The sequence below is a fragment of the Apiospora marii genome, assembly GCF_038362585.1.
Source record: "Apiospora marii strain CBS 49790 chromosome Unknown utg000004l_segment0_segment0, whole genome shotgun sequence".
Lineage (NCBI taxonomy): Eukaryota > Fungi > Ascomycota > Sordariomycetes > Amphisphaeriales > Apiosporaceae > Apiospora > Apiospora marii.
The window spans coordinates 1,212,959-1,233,641 of NW_027117375.1; the positions used below are offsets into that span (position 1 = coordinate 1,212,959).

General features: G+C 52.6%; 6 protein-coding genes across 6 annotated transcripts; 4 read left to right on the forward strand and 2 right to left on the reverse strand.

Annotated features, from left to right (window-relative positions):
• Positions 1 to 399: 399 nt before the first annotated feature.
• On the reverse strand, positions 400 to 3,785 carry PG985_006319 (uncharacterized protein; the record flags this gene model as incomplete). Its single annotated transcript, XM_066826088.1, has 2 exons — positions 400 to 2,202; positions 2,274 to 3,785. 2 exons carry the CDS (start codon positions 3,783 to 3,785, stop codon positions 400 to 402), a joined length of 3,315 nt encoding a protein of 1,104 aa, XP_066685695.1.
• Positions 3,786 to 7,886: 4,101 nt separating this feature from the next.
• Positions 7,887 to 10,205, forward strand: PG985_006320 (transport protein; the record flags this gene model as incomplete). Its single annotated transcript, XM_066826089.1, has 3 exons — positions 7,887 to 7,985; positions 8,070 to 8,126; positions 8,184 to 10,205. The coding sequence occupies 3 exons, from the start codon at positions 7,887 to 7,889 to the stop codon at positions 10,203 to 10,205; spliced, it is 2,178 nt and encodes a 725-aa protein (XP_066685696.1).
• Positions 10,206 to 12,250: 2,045 nt separating this feature from the next.
• On the forward strand, positions 12,251 to 14,983 carry PG985_006321 (homocitrate synthase; the record flags this gene model as incomplete). The annotated part of the gene is made up of 14 exons (XM_066826090.1): positions 12,251 to 12,320; positions 12,400 to 12,425; positions 12,515 to 12,590; positions 12,701 to 13,026; positions 13,116 to 13,311; positions 13,388 to 13,428; positions 13,614 to 13,677; positions 13,732 to 13,749; positions 13,812 to 13,858; positions 13,916 to 13,953; positions 14,007 to 14,056; positions 14,382 to 14,422; positions 14,482 to 14,584; positions 14,649 to 14,983. 14 exons carry the CDS (start codon positions 12,251 to 12,253, stop codon positions 14,981 to 14,983), a joined length of 1,431 nt encoding a protein of 476 aa, XP_066685697.1.
• A 265-nt stretch (positions 14,984 to 15,248) lies between these two features.
• On the reverse strand, positions 15,249 to 15,895 carry PG985_006322 (dehydrogenase with different specificitie; the record flags this gene model as incomplete). The annotated part of the gene is made up of 2 exons (XM_066826091.1): positions 15,249 to 15,575; positions 15,731 to 15,895. 2 exons carry the CDS (start codon positions 15,893 to 15,895, stop codon positions 15,249 to 15,251), a joined length of 492 nt encoding a protein of 163 aa, XP_066685698.1.
• Positions 15,896 to 16,757: 862 nt separating this feature from the next.
• PG985_006323 (uncharacterized protein) lies at positions 16,758 to 17,243 on the forward strand (the record flags this gene model as incomplete). Its single annotated transcript, XM_066826092.1, has 1 exon — positions 16,758 to 17,243. The coding sequence occupies one exon, from the start codon at positions 16,758 to 16,760 to the stop codon at positions 17,241 to 17,243; it is 486 nt and encodes a 161-aa protein (XP_066685699.1).
• Positions 17,244 to 19,361: 2,118 nt separating this feature from the next.
• Positions 19,362 to 20,177, forward strand: PG985_006324 (uncharacterized protein; the record flags this gene model as incomplete). The annotated part of the gene is made up of 3 exons (XM_066826093.1): positions 19,362 to 19,429; positions 19,486 to 19,678; positions 19,758 to 20,177. 3 exons carry the CDS (start codon positions 19,362 to 19,364, stop codon positions 20,175 to 20,177), a joined length of 681 nt encoding a protein of 226 aa, XP_066685700.1.
• Between the last annotated feature and the right edge of the window lie 506 nt (positions 20,178 to 20,683).

Below are 20,683 nucleotides of genomic sequence, written 5' to 3' on the forward strand. Positions count from 1 at the left end.
AAGTACTTCTCAATGCCATCTCATCTTCATCTTCATCTTCATCCTCATCACGTCCGTCAGTCAGTCAGCCATTAATTAAGTACGCCATATAGCAGCAACATCGTCCCTCCCCTGACCAACCAATCCCAGTTCAGGCCAATCTGATTTTTCTCCCTTCTTTCTTTTGTTTACAACAATGAAGACTGTCTGGTACTTCCTTGGGTATCTTGCCAAAAATAAACAAAGGAAAAAATTTGAAAGACGGGAAGAAATGCAGAAACACCTTTCTTATCTTCAACCTCGTCTCTTTCATCATCAGGTCCGGATCGACCGCCGCCGGACTTCCCGGGCGCTTTCGTTAGTTTTTGTTTGTGTTTTTATTTTTCATTTTCGTTTGAATATCGTTTGGCTTTTGTCTCTTCACAGCGCAGATCCCACGTCGCTCTCGCGCCGGACGACGCCCTCCATGGCGTTGAGGTCGATGGCGTACTCGGGCTCGCCCTCGAGGGTCTCGCGGATCAGTTCGAGGGCGGTGTAGTGGCGCAGGGACTGGTTCTCGCCCGAGCCCGACTTGAGCTCGATGTGGGCGAAGGGGTCGGCGCCGTGTTGCAGCAGCGCCTTGATCGCCGCCACCCAGCGCTCGCGGTTCTGCAGCAGGCGGTGGCTGGCGCTCGTCTCGAGCAGGTGCGTCACCTCGTTCTGGTGCGTGAAGAAGCGTCGGCCGGCCTTGAGCGCCTTGGTCCACACCTTGTTCGCCTCGCCTTCCTCCGACGGCCGCGCCGTGGCCCCGGCCTCGAACAGCACCTCGAGCACCCGCGGGTCCGGCATGTCGTGGTGGAAGTCGACGTAGTCGCCCACCAGCGTCCCGCACGCGGACACGCCGTCGGGCTTGGGGTTCACCACGTAGACCAGAAGCTCCTCCGCCTTGCGCCGTCGCATGTCACCCTTGAGCGACTTGAGTTTTATTGATACGTAGTTCACGAGACTGGCCTGGACCGCTAGGGCGAGGAAGTCCTTGCGCTTCGGAGGCTTCCCAGTCTCCATGGGCTCGTAGCCTGCCCAGTGTTTTCGGCACAGCGTCGGACACTTCCTCTCGTACCAATCGGGGTCTTCGTACAGAGGCTTATGGCTCTGCAGTGACTTGACCCAGGCCCGCTGGCAAGTATTGTCGAGATCGTCGAGGAGTTCGCGGTAGGCGTCGAGATTGGAGATCTTGTCGTCCACCTGGGCGCAGAGGCGCAGTGCGTTGGCAACAAGAAGCCACGCTTCAGGTCGGAAGCGCACATCAGGCCACGCCGAGACTGGCGGTCGCACCAGGTCGAAACACTTCAAGTGACGAATGCAACCGCTCAATAGCGACAGGTCTATTTCGATCGGGTCCGAAGGGGGGACCCCGGGTACCTCTTGCCAGAAGTCTTTCCTGGATGCCCACTCCTTTCCGGTTTGGTGGCAGAAAATGATACGCTGCTCACAATATGCGACTTGATTTCCTTCGGCCTCGGTCTCCAGGAACCCGGAGGCAAAACTTTGTAGCTTGTCCCGCAAATCCCGCGTAATCTTCTCCAACTCCTCGACGTTTGAAGGTTGAAGATGTGGCTGAGTACTCTTCACCTTGCCCGTTGCAGAATCCCAGTATCCTTCTTCGGCGAAGGCTAGGGTTATCAGGGAAGGCGGCTGCCGGGCTCTCAGTAAAAGCTGCCATATCCTGAAACAATCCAGTATGGCTTTTTGTGGCAAACTGCGAAGCATCTTCATGTAAAGGCCGTCGTTGCCCCCGAGTTGCGGTGGCAGGGAGTCGAGCGTCTGCCGTAAGGTTCTCAGGGAGCCTTCAAGAATCATTTTCATGGCCAGCCGGGCCCATAACACGTCTCCGTGCGACCGTCTTGCCAGTTCTTTGCACAGGCTATGGGGGTCCGGAAGGCCCGGAACGTCAAGCTCCAGAATGCCCTGGAGATATTTGGCCATTGCATCCTCCGTATGTTCTTGAACTCGGAGTCGGGAAACCCCTTGCAGGCCTTTTTCAAACGCCGGCAGTTCACGACTGCTGACGATTATCTTCATGGAATCCTTGCTCGCATAACTCATACAGATCTTCGTTATCTCATTGTACGAGTCCCTGGCCCATTTGCTGCTCCCCCACATCTCGTCCCCATGGTCGCCTACATCGGTTATTTCAGTGTCTTCGTGTGAATAGTGGTGCTCCCGGTTGACGATACGGAACTCCTACACATTGCACGGTTAGCTTCTTGTAGAGAATAGGTAAACTTGCGGCATCGCGCAACGTTGAGACATACGTTCAGGCCGTCGACAAACACAACAAATCGTAACTTATTGGAAAAGTTGGCGAAGAGATTGTAAATTGATTGGGTTAGGGAGGTGGTAGTCAAGAACGGTCTCTCCGGAGGCCACTGCCCACCAAAATAAGAAGGGAAAGCCACACGGACGAGCTCTGGCCGGGGCGCGAGAATCTGATAGAGATTGCTCCTCAACAATCCGAGTTCAGACTTTTGCAACTGGTTGCCACCTTCGTACATGTAGAAGGAACAAAAGATAAGGTCGCCGTCTTTGGCCCAGGTGTTGGCGAGTTCCTCTCTGACTTGCTCGTTATTGAAAGCCCACTTCATGAGGGTCGATTTGCCCGAGCTCGCGCATCCACTGAGCCAGAAGATGGCGTCGTCTTTACTTCTCAGGAACTCGCGGAAGGAAGAGCCTTCTTCCATCAGCCAGTCGCAGGTTCCCTCGTGCGCATCGGGGATTCGGTTTCCTTTCTCGTGTATTTGGTCGAAGTACAGCATCGCCAGTATTTCCCTAGTCCGTGTCTCGATCGCGGCCAACTCCTGCTGCGTAGGACCGGCCGACAGGCGCGTCAAGTGAGAAACGATTTGCCTGTAGCCCAGCTCATCACTGCTAGAAAAGCGAGCAAGACCCATATGGTTCGTGGACATGTCGTCGCGCGTGACACTAAATCCTTCAAACGAGGCTGAGTCCTTTGGGACGATGCGTGTCGGGCCAGTAGTAAACTGCTCGCGCATACAGACGATCCGGATATCCCTTGAGATCATTTGGAATGTCCCGTGTTGGTTTTCGAAGAATTCCGAGTTGCCCGCCAGCGAGCGCAATAAGGGGTCGTTCGGCGACCGTAACGAGATTTGGGCGGTTAAAGCAACGCATTCGCCAAGGCTTCTTTTCCCGGTGCGTTGATGAGGTGTGCCGAGAAAGATGATACCTTTGGTCTTGGGATATATATCGCCCAGGTCGTTGTGGCTGCCGTAGATACGAGACATGGCGGCTGTGGTCAGGGCTTCCTTGACGATGATACCTCCGATTCCGTGCGCCACGAAGAAGATAGGGCGGAAGATGGCTTCTCGGATGCGCGAGAGGTCAACAAGCAGGGCCTCGCCCAGCTCCACGAACATGTCATTGCCCTCGCCCAGGATGCTGGGGTAGCCCCAGCTGATGATTCTCGCGTGCGGTACATCACTGCCCAGCAGCTCTCGTGGCCAGCAGACGGAATCCTTGGTCCACGACCCGACGCGATGCCCGTTCAGACCGTGCACAAAGACAAGGTCGATTCCTTCCTCGCCCGGCTCGATGCCGTTGTGAAGCACCAGTGGTCCTGCACCGGTGGCCGTCGCATCGCCGGTGAGGACTCGCCTGCTGGGGGCCCGGGCGGGTTTGTCCGACGAACTGAGCGACAGGGAGTCCCGCGAGTCCGCCATTTCCTCCGAGTGCCGCGGCCGGGAGGAGGAGGAGGAGGAGGAGGTCCCCCTCTTGAGTCTGGCCAAAGTGTCTCTGACTCGCTTCATGTTGTGTTTGGCGTCTCTTTCTCTACCACAAGCGGCATGGGCAAGACGGAGGAGATGGATGTATGAGTAGTTCATTCCATGGCGGCCGTTCTAGTAATTTTTTTCTCGTCTCATTTGCCCGAAGATTCCTCAATCCCACGCCGCGCGGGGTGGTCGTGGGCCGATCCGTCATAAATCAGAATCCCTGCATCGAGCTGGGCCCGTATCCGTTTCAGGACACCACCCCTACACAGGGTACTCCCTAGAGGAACCACCGGGCCATTTCTGTCGCGCTTGTGTCGCTGGATTGGCTGCCAAGTTGAAACGAACCAGTTGGGTTTGATATTCGAATGGTATTCTCCACGCCGTTGAGTTTCTGGCTGGCCGCGGAAGCGACTTGGTTGCTGCCGGGCGAAAAACATCAGGTTCCCAGACTGGGGCCGCGCGGAACAGGGTGGGTTCAAGGCATGGCTTTTTACTTGCAGACGCTGTCGTCAATTGGGAGATACACGACATGGGCGACCCGACTGGGGATGAGGCCACTACGACGCGGTAGAGCGGTGTGCGCGCTGTCCTCCAACATGGACAATTCGTGCAAGGAATATGACAAAGTTTTTTTTTTTTTCCCCTCACACATTGGGCCGTGAGAGTCGTTGGATCAACAGGAGACGGCGACCCTGCGCATCGCGGCCGGGGAAGCCACCCGGGTGCGGACAAGAGCAGGAGGACAAGCAAGAAAAAATAAAATAAAATAAAGTTCCAGTGGTGCTGCTTCCAGGGAGACACGACCGAATCCAGCAAGAAATGGATCCTAGCACAACGGCCTGGCCCAATCGCTAACCGGTACGGGCGAATGGATGGGTCGGCCTCCTAACCTCCAGCAACTAACGGAGCGGGTACAAGTAACTGCCAGTAGTCACGGGCTCTCTTTGTGTCGAAAAGCATGAATTGACGTATCATTTGCCGACCTTAGGGCCGGAGCAACCTGCAGGATGCCCATCACCATTTTTTTGATCGTCCCGAGTCCTGATACCCAGTTGCCAGGGACTGGCAATCGCATCCCATGCCATGCCACGCCATGCCATGCCGGTAGTCTAGAGGTAGTCAGTCAGCACGGCTTATTATTAGTTTCCCAGCAGGGTTTAGAGGGGCTCGTTCTGCTGCTACTGCAGGCCCAGCAGCCCAGTCCGCTTCTCGGTACCTGTTGGCGGTTGGTTTTGCCGAAGCTGAAGCCCTGTCGTGATCGTCTAATCTCATTTCTTCCCCCCACAACGGTGAAGTTCCAATACGACCTCGGGCCATGTCGTGTCGGAGTTGAGTCAAACCCCTGCTTTTTTTTTATATATGCCTATACCCATGCGAATCCATACTAGCGGGAAAGAATTCCGCTGGCGCAAGTGGAGGAAGCGTTGGTGCTGGTCTGTTCAGAACCATGTATGTACATGTAGGTTATGTTGTGCTCAAACGTTTTGTCAGCTGTCAGGATTATATCTCTCCGCGGCAAGTCATTTCCTCCAGAGCCTATTGGCCAGAGGTAGATACTGCCGAGCCTGGATCGCTATCTTTCCACGGCGATGATCTCTTCTTTCTTCCCCTCTTCGCCGACGTACCTATCACTGATGACAATCCGAGGTTTCTATCGCACACCGCGGCTGTCGGACCTCACAATACTACGTACATACGTCAGCTATAGTATGATGATAGTTTCACAATGTTCCATCGCTCTGGTTTATAAGGGCCATGCAGCACGTCGCCCGAGCCCCATCCCGCAGGCTGCCTGCCCACAACTGCCCCCCGCCTTGCCTGCCAGTCCCGTTGCTAACCTGGAAATCCAAACCTTAATGCGCGTGATGCGCTGTCACATGCACCTCCTCAGCTCAAAAGCATTCCACTGTTAAAAGTCTTGCAAGATCAGTCAACCCTACCTCCTTCCACTATGTACTTGCGTCCCACCATCCGACAGCTACTGGTTGACCTGGCGGCTCAGCCTCAATATATTGCCAAACTCCGCAGACTTTCCAGACAGAGAGACACAGGGCACCGGTCAATGGGTGAGATCCAAACTGTTCACGATCTATCTATATGCTCACTCTTAGCTGGTGGGGGGATGCGGGTGAAGGAAGTCTTTGAATTCACCGCGCAGGCGATTCCAAACATCGTCAGAGTAGGTCTCGGACCCGAGTCGCGTTTTCGAACCGTGTTTGCCTTACACATAGCTGGCGAAACTGACTTGGATCCAGATTCCCGATTTTCAACTAGACAGTAGAGCCAACTTGCTGATGGGGAAACTGATGAGCCAGCCCCTTTCCCAGACATCTTGAGCAGTACTGTATGTATGGAGGTCAGATGACCCACGATGGACTGCTTTTTGACACCACTACGCACATGGACGTGAAATGCACGAGCAACGAGTGTTGTATCATCTCTTTGGGAGATATGGCCACGCAACGGCCCTGCTCTCGGTGACTTATCAGAGCGCCGGTGGGAGCAAGTATACCGTGATACTTTCGGCATACTGAATCCCGAGTGAGTGCCGGACACATGATGTTATTGCACATGGCTGCTTGGCGGCAATTCCAACATCATTCGACTTGGGGTAAGTAACATGCGCCCGCCGCATATCGCAGACTTGCAAGTCCAATGTGTCTATTTATCTTGAGATGTACGGATATGTAGTCAACACGACTTCGGCATCCTGGCTGAACCGTGACTGAGCTCTGCAGCTACGCCCAAAGAAGCATGTGGCATGTTGTTATCAGCGATAGCTTTCCCTCCCATTCGGCTAATAGACAACTACGGCTGTGACAGACGAGAAGCTTACAAGATTACTGTGATAATAGCCTTACATATGCGAATCGGGCTGAAAAACGTAATGGTAGGTTGCGGAACCGCCAAGTACAATCATGAGAGTGTCATTGCGTAGCTATTGTGATGCTCATAGACTGGGCAGGATGGATACATGTACTCATATGATAAACGGGGTTTTCGGTATTGACAAAGCGGCGGTCACTGACACTATCGATGCCAGCGTTATGATCCATCTCTTTGCATAATACGCTTCCTGTGACCGGAATTTTCGAACTAAAAAAATAGACTACATACTGTGAAAAGACATGCTCCTCCCTTGGTGTTGCCCCCCTTTTGCCCCAGCTTCTGCCCCTTCTGCGCCCCTCGCAGGGAGTGGCAGATTGGAGAAAAAGGCATGTTGCGCCAGTCTTTGATAATGAGTGTAAAGGAAAGACGGTATATAGTCATTCATACGTAATGCGTTCTAGTAATAGGAGCAAACTCGGCTGAAGTGGTAGCCTCTTCAGTCACTGAAGCTATCGTGACTGGCCTTGACCAGATAGACCAGAACGTCGAGACCCTGGAGGTTCTATTGAATGCCAAGACCAATGACTATTCATGGCCTTAAAACCCCTGGGCACAAAATAGGGCTGAGCGATCCTTTGCTCACTCTTCACTCTGGCCAAGGACACATAGGAGCAATTGGACAGATGAGCTGTATCACGCACGTCAAACTTAACCTGAGCATGATCCAGAGTCGAGTCGAACACATTGTCAAACACCTGTCCTGGCAGTTTTCTCCAAAATAAAAGAGCCAGAAAATACACCATGTACACGACTAGTTGTCGAGGTGATTGTAGCCATCACAACTTTTCGAACCTGTGGCCTGCCTCACATAGAACAAACACAGTTATTGTGATGCTGCCTTCTCACCTTGAACCTCCTCACTCAAAAGGTCTGGAGATGTGCTATCAATTGGTGCAATGGGGAGGAGCGTCGCATATCGCAAATGCATTTGAAAGCAGTGTCTGTTCAAGCAGGTTTGAGTCGTTTGACTGGATTGCATAATGTAATGTTTGTGTGAATAGACTCACTGCACCAAAAGGGTTTATGCGTGCATGAGATAAGCCGAAATTATGAATGGTGACGAATTAGATAAGGTCCGTGTGCCACAACTGCCCCTCCAAAAAGTCGTTGGAGCTTTCTAGGCTCAGCCTGCGCCGATCCAGCTATTGACTCACACGGCTGGTAGTTTGACAACGTCACGGAGGTCGTGAACCGGCAACAACTTCTTCTTGTCCGCCAAAACCACTTTCGCATACCAATAGGCAAGACATGTCGAGCAAAGGCGCCAAGGCCGGTGCTTCGGGCAAGGCCAAGAAGCCTACGAAGCCAGGTGCTGAGGACAAGCGGGAGGATGTCTTACAGGCAGTTGTACGTCCTGATTGACCGCGGGGCAGTTTTGTTGCCTACATCATGCGCTCCTTGACTGACCACGATGCCTCCCACCCCCCATAGATCATTGCCGATTCCTTCCAAACACGCTTCCGGCCGTACACTTTAGAAAAGCCAAGAGTGAGTAATTTGGCGCCCCTGGACTTGGGGTGTTCTGCTTGCTGACTGATATGCTAGTGCCTCCTTCCGCTTGCCAACACCCCGCTGCTCGAGTACACCCTAGAGTTCCTTGCCATGAATGGTGTCCAGGAAGTCTTCATTTACGCCTCGTCCTTTCAAGAACAGATTGAGAGCTACATACGACAGTCGCGATGGACACCGATAGCCAGATCCTGCCCCTTCTCCATCGTCGATTTCATCCGAGTCTCGGACGCCCGCTCCGTCGGCGATTTTCTGCGCGACCTCGACAAGCGCGGCTTGATCGAGGGCGATTTTATTCTAGTCCATGGGGACTTGGTGTCCAATATCTCTCTGGACGGCGCATTGGCGGCTCACAGGGCGCGGAAAGAAGCCAACCGTGACTCCATCATGACCATGGTGCTGAGAGAAGGCGGCGAGAACGAGCACCGGGCCAAAGTTGATGGCATATCCCCCGTATTCGCTGTCGACCCACGAGAAAAGCGCTGCTTGCACTACGAGGAGATGAACCCCCTGCAGTCGGATCACCATGTCGAACTGGACACTGATCTGCTCAAGCAACCCGAGCTGGAGATCAGAGCGGATTTGATCGACGCGCAGATTGATATTTGCACTCCCGATGTGCTTGCGTTGTGGTCCGAAAGTTTCGATTACGAGTTGCCACGCGCGAACTATTTGCACGGTGTTCTCAAGGACTACGAGCTCAACGGCAAGATGATTCACACCGAAATCGTGTCAGACGGGTACGCTGCACGGGCGACAAATTTCCAGATGTATGAAGCGATCGGCCGTGACGTGCTAGACGGATGGACGCATCCATTTGCCCCTGACAGCAACATGGTGAAGAAGCACACCTACCAACTGCGGGATAATAACGTATATCGGGAGGACGAAGTCACAGTCCACGATGACTGCGATCTCTCCAATGCCGTTATTGGCCAAGACACCGTCGTTGGGCCCGACAGCAAAATAGAAAACAGCATCATTGGGCGCAATTGCAAAATCGGCAAGGGCGTACTCATCAAAAACAGCATCATCTGGGAAGACGTCACCATAGACGACAATGCTGTGGTCGAGCATTCGATAATTGCCGAGTTCAGCACCATCGGGAAGAACTCGCGTGTGAGCTCAGGCTGTCTGCTGGGCTCCGGTGTGGTTGTGGGAGATGGCATTACTGTCCCCAAATCGAGCGTCATCTCTGTGCTCTCCGCAATGGGTACCTCGACAACACCGGACACTGAGCTTCTCGGTCCTCAAGGCAAGGGCACCCACTTTGTTGACCCGGACATTGAAGACATGGGAGAGGATGACCCCCAGCGACTCCAGTTGGCACTGGATTACTCACTCGAGGGCTACGAATTATACGCTTCTTCTGTATCTACATTAGCCTCGGACGACGACGACGAATTGTCCGACGACGAAGCGCAGGACACGGCCAGGAGCGGCCGTACTATGTCATTCGCCTCGGACGACTCGTCTACTGCCGGTGCTTCTAGCTTCGTAACAGAAGCCGTAATTGGCCTGTTGGAGGTACTGCGTGGCGAGCGCGGCGATTTCGATTCCGAAAAGCTCGAGTTCACATCGCTTCGATTAGCCAACGACGCGTCCGATAACGCCGTTCGCCGGGCAGTTGCGACGGCGCTCGTTCGCCGGGCAGTTGAGTTGATCAATGCCGAGAGCGGCGGAATGGAGACGAGCAAAGCTGCTAAGAGCGTTTTGAAAGACCGCGCGGGTGCCAAAGAATTCGTGATCGAGGTTGGTGTTGGAGGAGACAGTATTGCTGAGCAAGTCGACTTCATTCTGGCTGTCCAGAGAGCTTGCGTCAGTATCTCGCGGGTCATCGAGGTCGGGAAAGCAGGAGCGCTTTGTTCAGCTCTGTTCCAACAGATGTATAGCGAAGACATACTGGAAGAGGATGGCATTCTGAAATGGTGGGAGGATGCTCGAGCTAAGGAGGGCGGGGAAGCGATGGAGCAGGTCCGGGAAAAGTGCAAGGCCATCGTCGACTGGCTGGAAGAGGCCGAAGAAGAGGATAGTGACGAGGAAAGTGACGAAGACTAAGCACATCATATATCCTGGAACACGTACCTAGTTAAACAATGAATACCGTTAGTCGCGGAAGTATCTTATTTGGCGCCCCTGATTCGCATCCCTTAGGCGTGAGACGCCAACATTTGGCTTGTCTTGTTCCAGGACTCAAGTCACCAACGCCCCTTTCTATAATATCTGCCAACACATGGATAGAGAAGATATATTTACCCTGCTACTCAACACACCCCTATTGATACACCTATGATCAGTGACATCGCTTGCGACATGACTCGTAAACCTCGATACCAGCCAAACTCTTCGAAAGGAGGATCGCCTGTTTCCGGGCAGGCCTTCTGAGTAGCACCAGTATTAGGGAGCCTTCAGGAAGGCGCATTGTATATATCATCACACTTGTATGTCTATTCTGAAAATTTGTCACGCGGCTCTGCATGGTCGATCCTCAGCCCTTTCTCCAACCATGACTACCAACATCGCAGACGGGCGAGACGCATATATTTTTCGGGTGGGAGATGCTCCCGATAAGATTCTTCTTCAAACAAAGCAGCTCCGTAACGCGAAATGGCAACAATTGATGAAGCCGATTGTTTCTGGTGGCGTATGCTTCATCACGCTAGTAGAGACCGAGGAACTGGAAGCTATATCAGGCGGGCGAGCAGCGATTCTTGTACGCGATATTCGTTGTGAAAGAGGATGCCACTTTTACAACCGCTCCGATATTGGTTGAGATACCATACGGCGCGAGCACCCGGTGACAAAAGGAATGGCCTCCGAAGGTGCTGGCCAAGGTGCACAAGTCTCCGAGACCCTGAGTCTCTGACATAGGAAGTCTATTTAAATGCTTTATCTCTCTTTTTTCCCTATGGGATGGCTGATAGGGACAGCCCTGTGTTCACCAAGCCCACGCTGGTCCCCGCGAAAAAGCAACAGGAATGTGCGCCCTTCATTATATGCATGCTGATATATTCGGTGGATTGGTAGAATGACCAGTGCAGACGTCGTATACTCGCGCTTAATCTACGTGCTAGGTCATCATGTAGGGGGCTCTGGCCGATAAGCTAGCCCGTGGATTGGTAGCGAGGCAATGCATTCATCGGTTGCTTTTGTCTGTAGTGTGAGCAGATCGCCACAATATGACGGCGTGTTGGACGCTGTAGCGGTATAGCAATGACGCAATCTGCGTACAATGTTTTGGCGATGCGATCTAAGTCGTCACTGGGCACTCATGCTATTATCTTCATCTATCTTCACATGCATACATTGCTTTGTACATTATAAAAACAGATAGATATATAAGAATTAAAGAGCTTATAAAGAATTTTAGTGTTTACTTGCTACTCGGCATAGGGCTCAATTGAAACTTGAAGCAGGCCGCTATAACCGGAGTTACTTGACTTCCATGTAGGTTGAAGTTATGTAAGTGCTACCTAATATAATGGCCTGGCCTTCTTGCATTGTAGTAACCAATGGTGTGTGGTAGATTCTGACAACTGTAGGTAACACAAGTCTGAATACATCTTTGCTCACCTATACATAGGTAACTTGATGAGGTCCAAATCACCTCGGGTATTCTTTTGTGTTTTATCGTCATCTGCGAGTGTTGCAATCCGATGCCTAAAGTCGGCATGGAATGAGTCAAAATCCTGGTAGGCCTGGGGGCCTGGTACACGCAGCAGACCTCACAGCGAATTTTGCAGTGGGGGGGCTGAGCACTGGATTACCGCCTTAGGCAATTTACGTTACTGGACGTCACTGTGGATTGGGATCTGGCTCTGTCCACAGCGTGCAGCCAATGCTACAGCACCGAAATGCGCATGCACTACCCCGCCTTTATAGCACCCAGTAGCCACAAACCCAGACCCCTCCACCCACATCTTTTCCCAGTCTTTCCGCATGCCGCTGGTGGTGACTCAATTGACCCCAAAGACAGACCAGAGAAAAAAAAGTATTAAAAAAAATTGGCTCGCCTTGATATTCCAGTCGACTAATTGATCTTCACCACCGACCATCTGACTATTGTTGATACACCCTCACCAACAAACAGTCCACTATTCACAATGTGTCCTACTCCAGACGCCGCCCCGGCCACCAACGGCAGTGCCAATGGCGCCAGCATTTCCGATCCATGTTCGTCACTGCCTCTGATTTGTTGCCCTCGTCTCGTTGGCCTGCAGAAACTTCGTGCTAACTTGACTGCCTGTCTCAGCTCACCCGGGCTTCACTGGCATTGCTGTAAGTTTATACCTTAATCGACTCGGGTCAAAGCCCGCGTAGGCTCTAGGCCGGCATTCTGTCCAATATTCTAACCGCAATCTTTACAGACCCAGCGTACGCAGCGCTCCAGCCCTTACCAGCCCGTCGGTGATTTCCTGAGCAACGTCTCCAGATTCAAGATCAGTGAGTCCACCCGAACAGCAAGACGAACTCCCTGACTATCCTCTTTCCGATCACGAATGCTATAACTATCGGCAATATCGGGCATCACTAACGAACTTGCCCAACTATAGTCGAGTCAACCCTCCGCGAGGGTGAGCAGTTTGCCAATGCCTTCTTCGATACCGAGACCAAGATCCAGATTGCCAAGGCTCTCGATGACTTTGGCGTCGACTACATCGAGCTTACCTCCCCGGCTGCCTCTGAGCAATCCCGCAAGGATTGCGAGGCCATCTGCAAGCTCGGCCTCAAGGCCAAGATCCTGACCCACGTCCGCTGCCACATGGACGATGCTCGCATGGCAGTAGAGACTGGCGTCGACGGCCTCGATGTCGTCATTGGTACATCTTCGTACCTTCGCGAGCACTCGCACGGCAAGGACATGACCTACATCATCAACGTGAGTCAACTCGTTCCCTGGTGAAGCGGGGAGTTTTTCAAAAACTCGTGGCCGATATCGGAGCCCCAAAAATATTGACGAGTAGACAGACTGCGATTGAGGTCATTGAATTCGTCAAGTCCAAGGGTCTCGAGATTCGCTTCTCCAGCGAAGACTCTTTCCGATCCAACCTCGTCGACCTCCTCTCCGTCTACAGCGCTGTCGACAAGGTGGGAGTCACCCGTGTTGGTATTGCTGATACTGTTGGATGCGCCTCGCCCAGACAGGTCTACGATCTTGTTAGAAGTAAGTCTCTGGGTGCAAGCGTCACTGCTCGTCATTTAAATCAGAACTCTTGACTAATCTGAATCAACTTTCACAGCTCTGCGTGGTGTTGTAAACTGCGACATCGAAACCCATTTCGTAAGTTTCGCCTCTTTACATCTGCTCATACAGACTTGTACCTGCTTGAAGCAGACAATATGGTGTTTGAGGCATACGATCTTTAGCCCCTTGGAGCTATGAGTGCCATATCACAAGATTGTCTTCGGGCCGTCCCGGGCCGCCTCTCATGTATGCTTATGTGTTACTAACTTGTTGGTTTCCAGCACGACGACACAAGCTGCGCCGTAGCAAATGCTTACTGCGCCCTCGAAGCTGGTGCCACACATGGTAAGTCCCCTCATTGTCACGTCTTGGTGGAATGTTGTATTAACTGTTAAATAGTGGACACCTCCGTTCTCGGTATGTTGTCAATGCGCGCGGCCGGCTGTCTTATGAACAGCCTTACTGATTCGATTTCACAGGTATTGGTGAACGCAATGGTATCACCACTCTTGGTGGCCTGATGGCGGTATGTCTCCCAGAACGTACATATGTTTCTTGCAGCATACTGATATTCTCGCTATAGCGGATGATGGTTGCCGATCGCGACTATGTCATGAGCAAGTAAGTCATTACCTGCTCCCCTTGTTGTTAATCCTTCTTCTAACAAACCCCAGGTACAAGCTCCACAAGCTCAAGGACCTTGAAAACCTTGTGGCCGATGCCGGTATGTCGCCTTTTCCACTATCCTCTACGTCGGCTTTGGCGTATGCTGGGTTCACACCGACGAAATCGGGCCTCTTTTCATCGTGTCGCAGCTTGTCAGCGTACACGGCAAGTCTCGCTTTCAAAGACATTAGTGTGTCGAAGGTGTCGAAGTTCAGCTTCAACCACTCCTCATGGCGGGTTATTCCGCCCAATCACCATTATACAATGGAGACCAGGTGGAATTTTCAGGCGACCCCTAGACCCACGATGTTGAACCCCAGCATACCCCAGACTTCCCACTTTTCTTATGATGATCATAGCGGGACACCAACTAACGAGTGCAGTGCAAATCAACATCCCCTTCAACAACCCCATCACTGGCTTCGTAAGTATTATGCTTTACATGAACCCCCCTTTCGTATCAACAGCTAACATTGCCTTCAGTGTGCCTTCACCCACAAGGCCGGCATTCACGCCAAGGCGATCCTGAACAACCCGACGACTTATGAGATTCTCAAGCCTGAGGACTACGGTCTGTCCCGTTATGGTATGTTCCCGAAGAGACGAACGATCAATTGGTACCAGTGCTGACAAATTGCCTCCTAATTCAGTCCACTTCGCTTCGAGATTGACTGGCTGGAACGCCATCAAGAGCCGTGTCGAGCAGCTCGGTCTCAAAATGACCGATGCCCAGGTCAAGCTTTGCACCCAGAAGGTCAAGGCTATGGCTGATGTGAGGCCCCTCGCCATCGATGACGCCGACTCCGTCATTCGTACTTTCCACCTTAACCTCACAGCGGATGAGGAGAAGCCACTGCTCCCCAACATGACGTCCGAGGAGCAGGCCAAGTTCGAGAAGGCCGAGAAGGAGCTTGCCTCTGAGCCTGAGCAGAACGCGTTAGACAAGACTGTGGAGCAAGAGACGAATGGCGGTGTTCAGGCGTAAAATGCCATTGGGGAACCTGGAGTTATATCAAGAGTGAATGAGGTCATTGCCACACATGTACATATACCAAAAGGCAATGCATTCAGGGCTAAAAAAAATAGCGTGTCTTAATACAAACGACCTATCTTGGGAATCACTAAATCACCGGAATCCAAGATCCAATTACAGATTACCCAAGTAGACAATGTGTGCAGGTAACCCCATCGTACTTGTAATAACCTTCCAAGTTTTCTCGCCCTTGGGGTAGACTATCCATCCACTATACCTATGACATGAATCTTTCGAGCTCCTTGTCTGTGTGTTCCCAAAGCTGATTGGCGTATCTCTCGTCTTTGGTCTTAACTCCTTTCTCTGATGAATACACCCCAACTGGCTCATAAAAACCACCCTGCCCCATCGAATCGCGCGGGGCGCTGATGGCCCATAGGTGGTTGTAAGCGCCCTGTTCCGGCGTGACGATCCTACCGCCATTCGTCATTTGGATGAAGGCGCGGTCGCTGAAGTTGAGGTCGGTGACAAGTCCTGTGGAGACGCTGCCCGGGTTGAGGCTGAAGCAGAGCAGCTTGGGATGGCGGCGCGCGAGCTCGCGGGCCTAGAGCATGTTGACCAGCTTGCTGTTGCAGCAGCGGACCCAGAGGCCCAGCAGGGCGGACTCCTGGGTGGTGCGGAGGCCGCCCCGGAAGTCGAGGTCTGCGGGCCGGGCCATGATGCCCGCGTTGGCTAGGAAGAGGTCGAGGCGGCCCGGACCGACTCGAGGCTCGCCAGGTCGCATGAGACGAGGGTCACGGCTTCGGCGGCAGCGGCGGAGACGGCCTGATGGACGCGCTCGAGCGTCTTCTCGACTGCGTCGGTGCTGCGGCTAGTGAAGAGGATGTGTTTCGGGTCCTTCTGGGCGGGCGTGAGGTCGGGCATCGCATGAAAGGGACTTCGGTACAATTTCCTCAGTGCTCGTTTGGACAAGTACAGAGAAAAGAAGTCAATTGAAATCAATCCCGAAAGAAACTAGTATTATCCAAAAAGTGCATCCCCTTTTACCAACGATCCCTTGCTCGATAACCAATCCCCCCAAGCCCCTAACTATCCGTCATCGCTTTCCAACATATGCTGTCGTACAGCCAGCCGTCCATCTGTTTCCACATCCTGCCCCTGCTTTTGATGGAAGTTGTACGCCCTAACGTGCGACGTAGCTTGTCGCAAGCGTGGTAGAGTAAGGCTGATCTGCTGATGCGTAACCGGTGGAAGTAGGGTACCCAGTGATGGCAGTTCCATAGCCTGTGGAAGTGCCATAGCCCGTAGCAGAGCCATACCCGGAAGCCCCGTATCCAGTCGAAGTCCCGTATCCAGTAGAGGTTCCGAAACCGGTGGAGTATCCCGTAGCAGAACCGAATCCAGCCGAGTATCCCGTAGCAGAGCCGAATCCAGTGGAAGTTCCGAATCCCGTCGAGGTGCCGAACCCAGTCTCGGCGCCGTACGTCGCGGTGGCGGTGGCTGAGTAGGTCTCGATGGCAGTGGGCGCGCCGCCCTCGGAGAAAGTTGCGGTGCCGGCCTCTCCGCCGTAGGTGGCCGTGGTCGCCACCTCGGTGAAAGAAGGGGCACCCCCTTCGGAAAAGGTGGGCGCACCCCCTTCGGAGAAGGTAGGCAGAGCGCTCTCGGTAGCGTAGGTGGCTGTGGTCTCGGCCTCGCTGTAGGTGGCCGTGGGATACGCTGCCGAGTAGGCAGAGGTAGTCGTGGTAGCCTCCGTCTCGGTCCAAGTAGGATAGCTGTGGCCGTGGCCATGGCCGTGACCGTGGCCCCATCCCTCTGTCCAAGCGGTGGATGTAGACGTGGCCTCATCGGTCCAAGCGGTGGAAGTGGTAGTAGTATCCTGACTGGCCCAGGCGTTCATGGTGTAGGCTGCGGCCGACGTGGTAGTGGCGGCGGTGGTGGTCATGGGATCGTTATGAGACGAGCCACCGTGCGACCCGTGGTTGCCCGACCCTTGGCTGCCGGTGTTCCAGTCGTGAGGACTGCTGCTACCGCTACCGAAGTTGTTGTTGTCGTTGTTGTTGTAACCGCTGCTACCGGAGTTGCTGCCTCCGCCGTTGCTTCCCCAGCCTCCCTGGGATCCCCCGCTGTGAGAGTATCCGCCAAACCCGCCTCTAGCAGCGAGCCCCTTGGCCCCGTCATTGTTGAAATCCCGTGCATGTTGCTGGACCCGGGCAGCGGCAACACCTCCAACGAGCGCCAAAATGAGGGTCTTCTGGCACACCATTCTGACTGATTGAAGGAAAGAGTGTATGTAACGAAGATTGAGGATATGTTGTTTGGGACGAACAGGGAGGTGACTACTTCCAGAACAGGAAAGCCCGGGATTCTGTAAAATGCTGGATGGTAGCAATTAGCTGCGATCAGGGGGCAAGGATTGAGTGATGAGTTGGATACAACAGTCAAATACGATGGGCTCTTGTGTGCCTAAATACTTAGTTGATCATGCAATCATTGACCGACCATGTTCAGACAGGCTCTGATGCTCCGTACGGCTCATTGCATCCATTGATCCGACAAACATGGCCAACGACAAAGTATACTCCGATTAGGTCCATCCAACGTAGGAGCGGATAGAGAGGCTTTGTCGATGGATCGAGAGTTAAGTGCAGAGCTCAGAAATTCGCCATCATTGGGTATGGACAGCGAGATCCGCCTGCCAGGTTGAAGAGAGCCTCTCACTGGGTTTGATGTCTGTCTTACACACAGATTGTCTCGGACTTTTGTCAGCGCGATGGGAGCTAAAAGGGGCAGCCGTTACGCCATCTGCGAACGATCTCCAATGTCTCAGATTGACAACTGCAACGTTTATTCTGGATTGACTTTGAACTGCGAGGATGCAAATACTGGGGGGAGGGAGCCATGTGCCGAAGACGTGTTGACCTCAACATTGCATATCCTTTCCTAGAATGTCAAACTTACAAAGAGCAACGGAGAGAGGTAATGGCAGTGCAAAAGTGCCATGGGAATGGCATGGTTTACGTCAGGAATAATCCTTCAATGGCAAGGAAGTGAGACATTCAGGAGGCTTCACACTTAGAGTGTTGGGCGGCATAAACAAGGGTCAACAAATCTTACCATCCCAGTGACTTGGCAGCAAATACCTTTGACTACAGCGTGAGGAAGGAGTCTAGGCTACAAAGAAAAAGCCTTGAAGTGGATATCCCAACAGTCGATTTGAATTGTGCTGTCGAGTCATCAGTTATCTATCTTAGCATCCGTTCATAGAAGCTCATCAATGGACACTACCATCCAGCTATGATCTGCCTATAGGGGGTTAAGCTCAAAGTCACCAGCACACTTGGTCTCACAAACGATATGTACCAGCTAATGATGCGTTTTATCTAAAGGCCCTGATCAATTAGATATGCGAGGAGCTAGCTAGTTCCCCTGATCTACATATCCTGGGAATATTGCATAGTTATTTATACCGAATTATAACCAAGGACTATATTAGAACGTATTGGGAGCAAATGCTTAATACACTGGACTCTGGTATACACACCACAGTATAATGTGCAGTATGATTATACCGAACTAGAAAAACCCCCAGGCATGTGTGTTTACTAGGGCCGGGGACCGCCGGGACTTGAAATCGCTTGCTGTGCCGGTAGGTGTCCTCCCAAAAGGGGTCTCGTTACACCCACGACTGAGCATGTTTTCTAACAATAGAGGTACTTGAGTGAGAAACCACCGCTGATAGACATGTAACGATTACTTATCTTCATCTAACTACTTACAGCTGCTTATTATTATCACATGTAAACATATCTTCTTTTTTTTTTATTCCAATTCATACCAAGGCTCCCCGGCAAAACATATGTATACTTGCATATCCCCGTAACTACAAGCGCCGTACTATACATTCAGATGCAGTGAATATGCTCGTTTCTATATGGATTGAGGCTTTTGTACCCCTCATGGAAATGCTCGTCAATGATAGCTGCGAGCTTTGAGTTGGGTGCGGCTGCAGGGCCAGGACACGTACAACGACATGATCCAAGTCCGCGTCAACAAGTGACCCCTTGAGCAGGCAGTCTACAAATGGAGCGCATGATAAAAGCTTTCAGCCCAGCGTTTTGGAATCTCTGTCCTGAGATAATTCCGTTGTGATGCGGCGATACGGCGGTTTGGGCTGAGACACGGTCGTATAACTCCGGTGGCGTTCGGAGTTCCACGTTGAACCGCTGCGGCATGTGCAAGCTGACATCTCATGTCTACAAGCTGCGATGGAATATAAATACAGGTTGCATTCTGTCAGAATTAACACCGGTTATCAACTCCAAATCATACCACCATCCAACCCTTCTTACCTGAGTAATCTCTCTTCTTCCAGCAACCTACTTCTGTTAATATGCCTTCCTCAATCGATCTCTCCAACCCCAACCGCCGCATCGAGGTTGGCGTCTTGTTGATGAATGGGTCAGTAAAACTGTAGCCCCGAGCACATAGCGATGAAGACTTACGCTGTCTACTAGCATGACCGAAATATTGGATGTCGCACCTATCGATCTGCTCAATGGCATGACCAAGAGCTTGATTGACAACGTCTCGCCCGACTTCCTCCCGGCGGGCGTCACAGACAAAGCTCTTGATATCGGGTTCCATTGGGTATCTGAGAGTGGTAAAGGCACCAACCGCTTGACCAGTGGCATGTCCATTGTCCCAACGGTATGTACTTCAACATATGCAGTTTCTCGTTGTACCTATTCTATACAAATAGCAAACGCGCTGACGAAGAAACCAAAAGGACTCCTTCGCAACTTGCCCGCCTTTGGACATCGTCCTGATGGGGGCCGTCCTCGAAATGGGCTACCAGCCCACCGAAGCCGAGCTGGCCTTCGTCCGCAAGGCGCACGAGGACTGCGCCGCCTTCCTGACCATCTGCGGCGGCATGATGGTGCCACTCCAGGCCGGCATCCTGAAGGGCCTCACGTGCACCGCGCCGCAGATAATGCTGCCAAAGCTGCGGCAGGAGGCACCGGACACCAACTGGGTCGAGAAACGCTGGGCGCGCGACGGCAAGGTCTGGACCAGCGGCGTCTTGCTCAACGGCCAGGACCTCATGGTCGCCTTCGTCCGGGAGTATTGGGGAGGCAAGGGCAGCCTGGGCGAGGCGCTGATCCAGATGGGATGCTGGCCCCAGAGAAGTGTCAACTATGACGAGTGATTGTCGGCCGATGGTTCAATAGCGGTCCGAGAACATATCGTGTACTGCTGCTATTTGACCACATTTTGATGGCGGGTAAACTTGGTTTCTTTTACTGCTACGTGGATAGGTTTCAGAAGAATAGAGTTAGGTTGCGTGTTCGTCTGTATGCAAGCCACAATGCGATGCGCCATAGTTGAGGACCATGTTGCCATGAGGCTTTGACACGCAGAGTAAAGTTGCGAAACGGCCTAGAAGAACTTGAGGCCTCACATCATCGGATACGATGAGACTCGGGGTGCTTTGCAGCCTGTAGTTGACAAAATGATTTGTGATGTGGTTCGAGCTAGGTTTAGCTGCATCGCGATGTGCGTCACTGAAGATCGAATTGCAAGAGCGACTAACACGCAAGCTTGGCAAGGGACTGAGCTGAAAATACGTCATCACTGGGAATAAGTCCAATATAAGACAATGGAACTCACTCTGCCCGCAGTGCAATGGTCGGCACCACCCCTTGAACACAGACG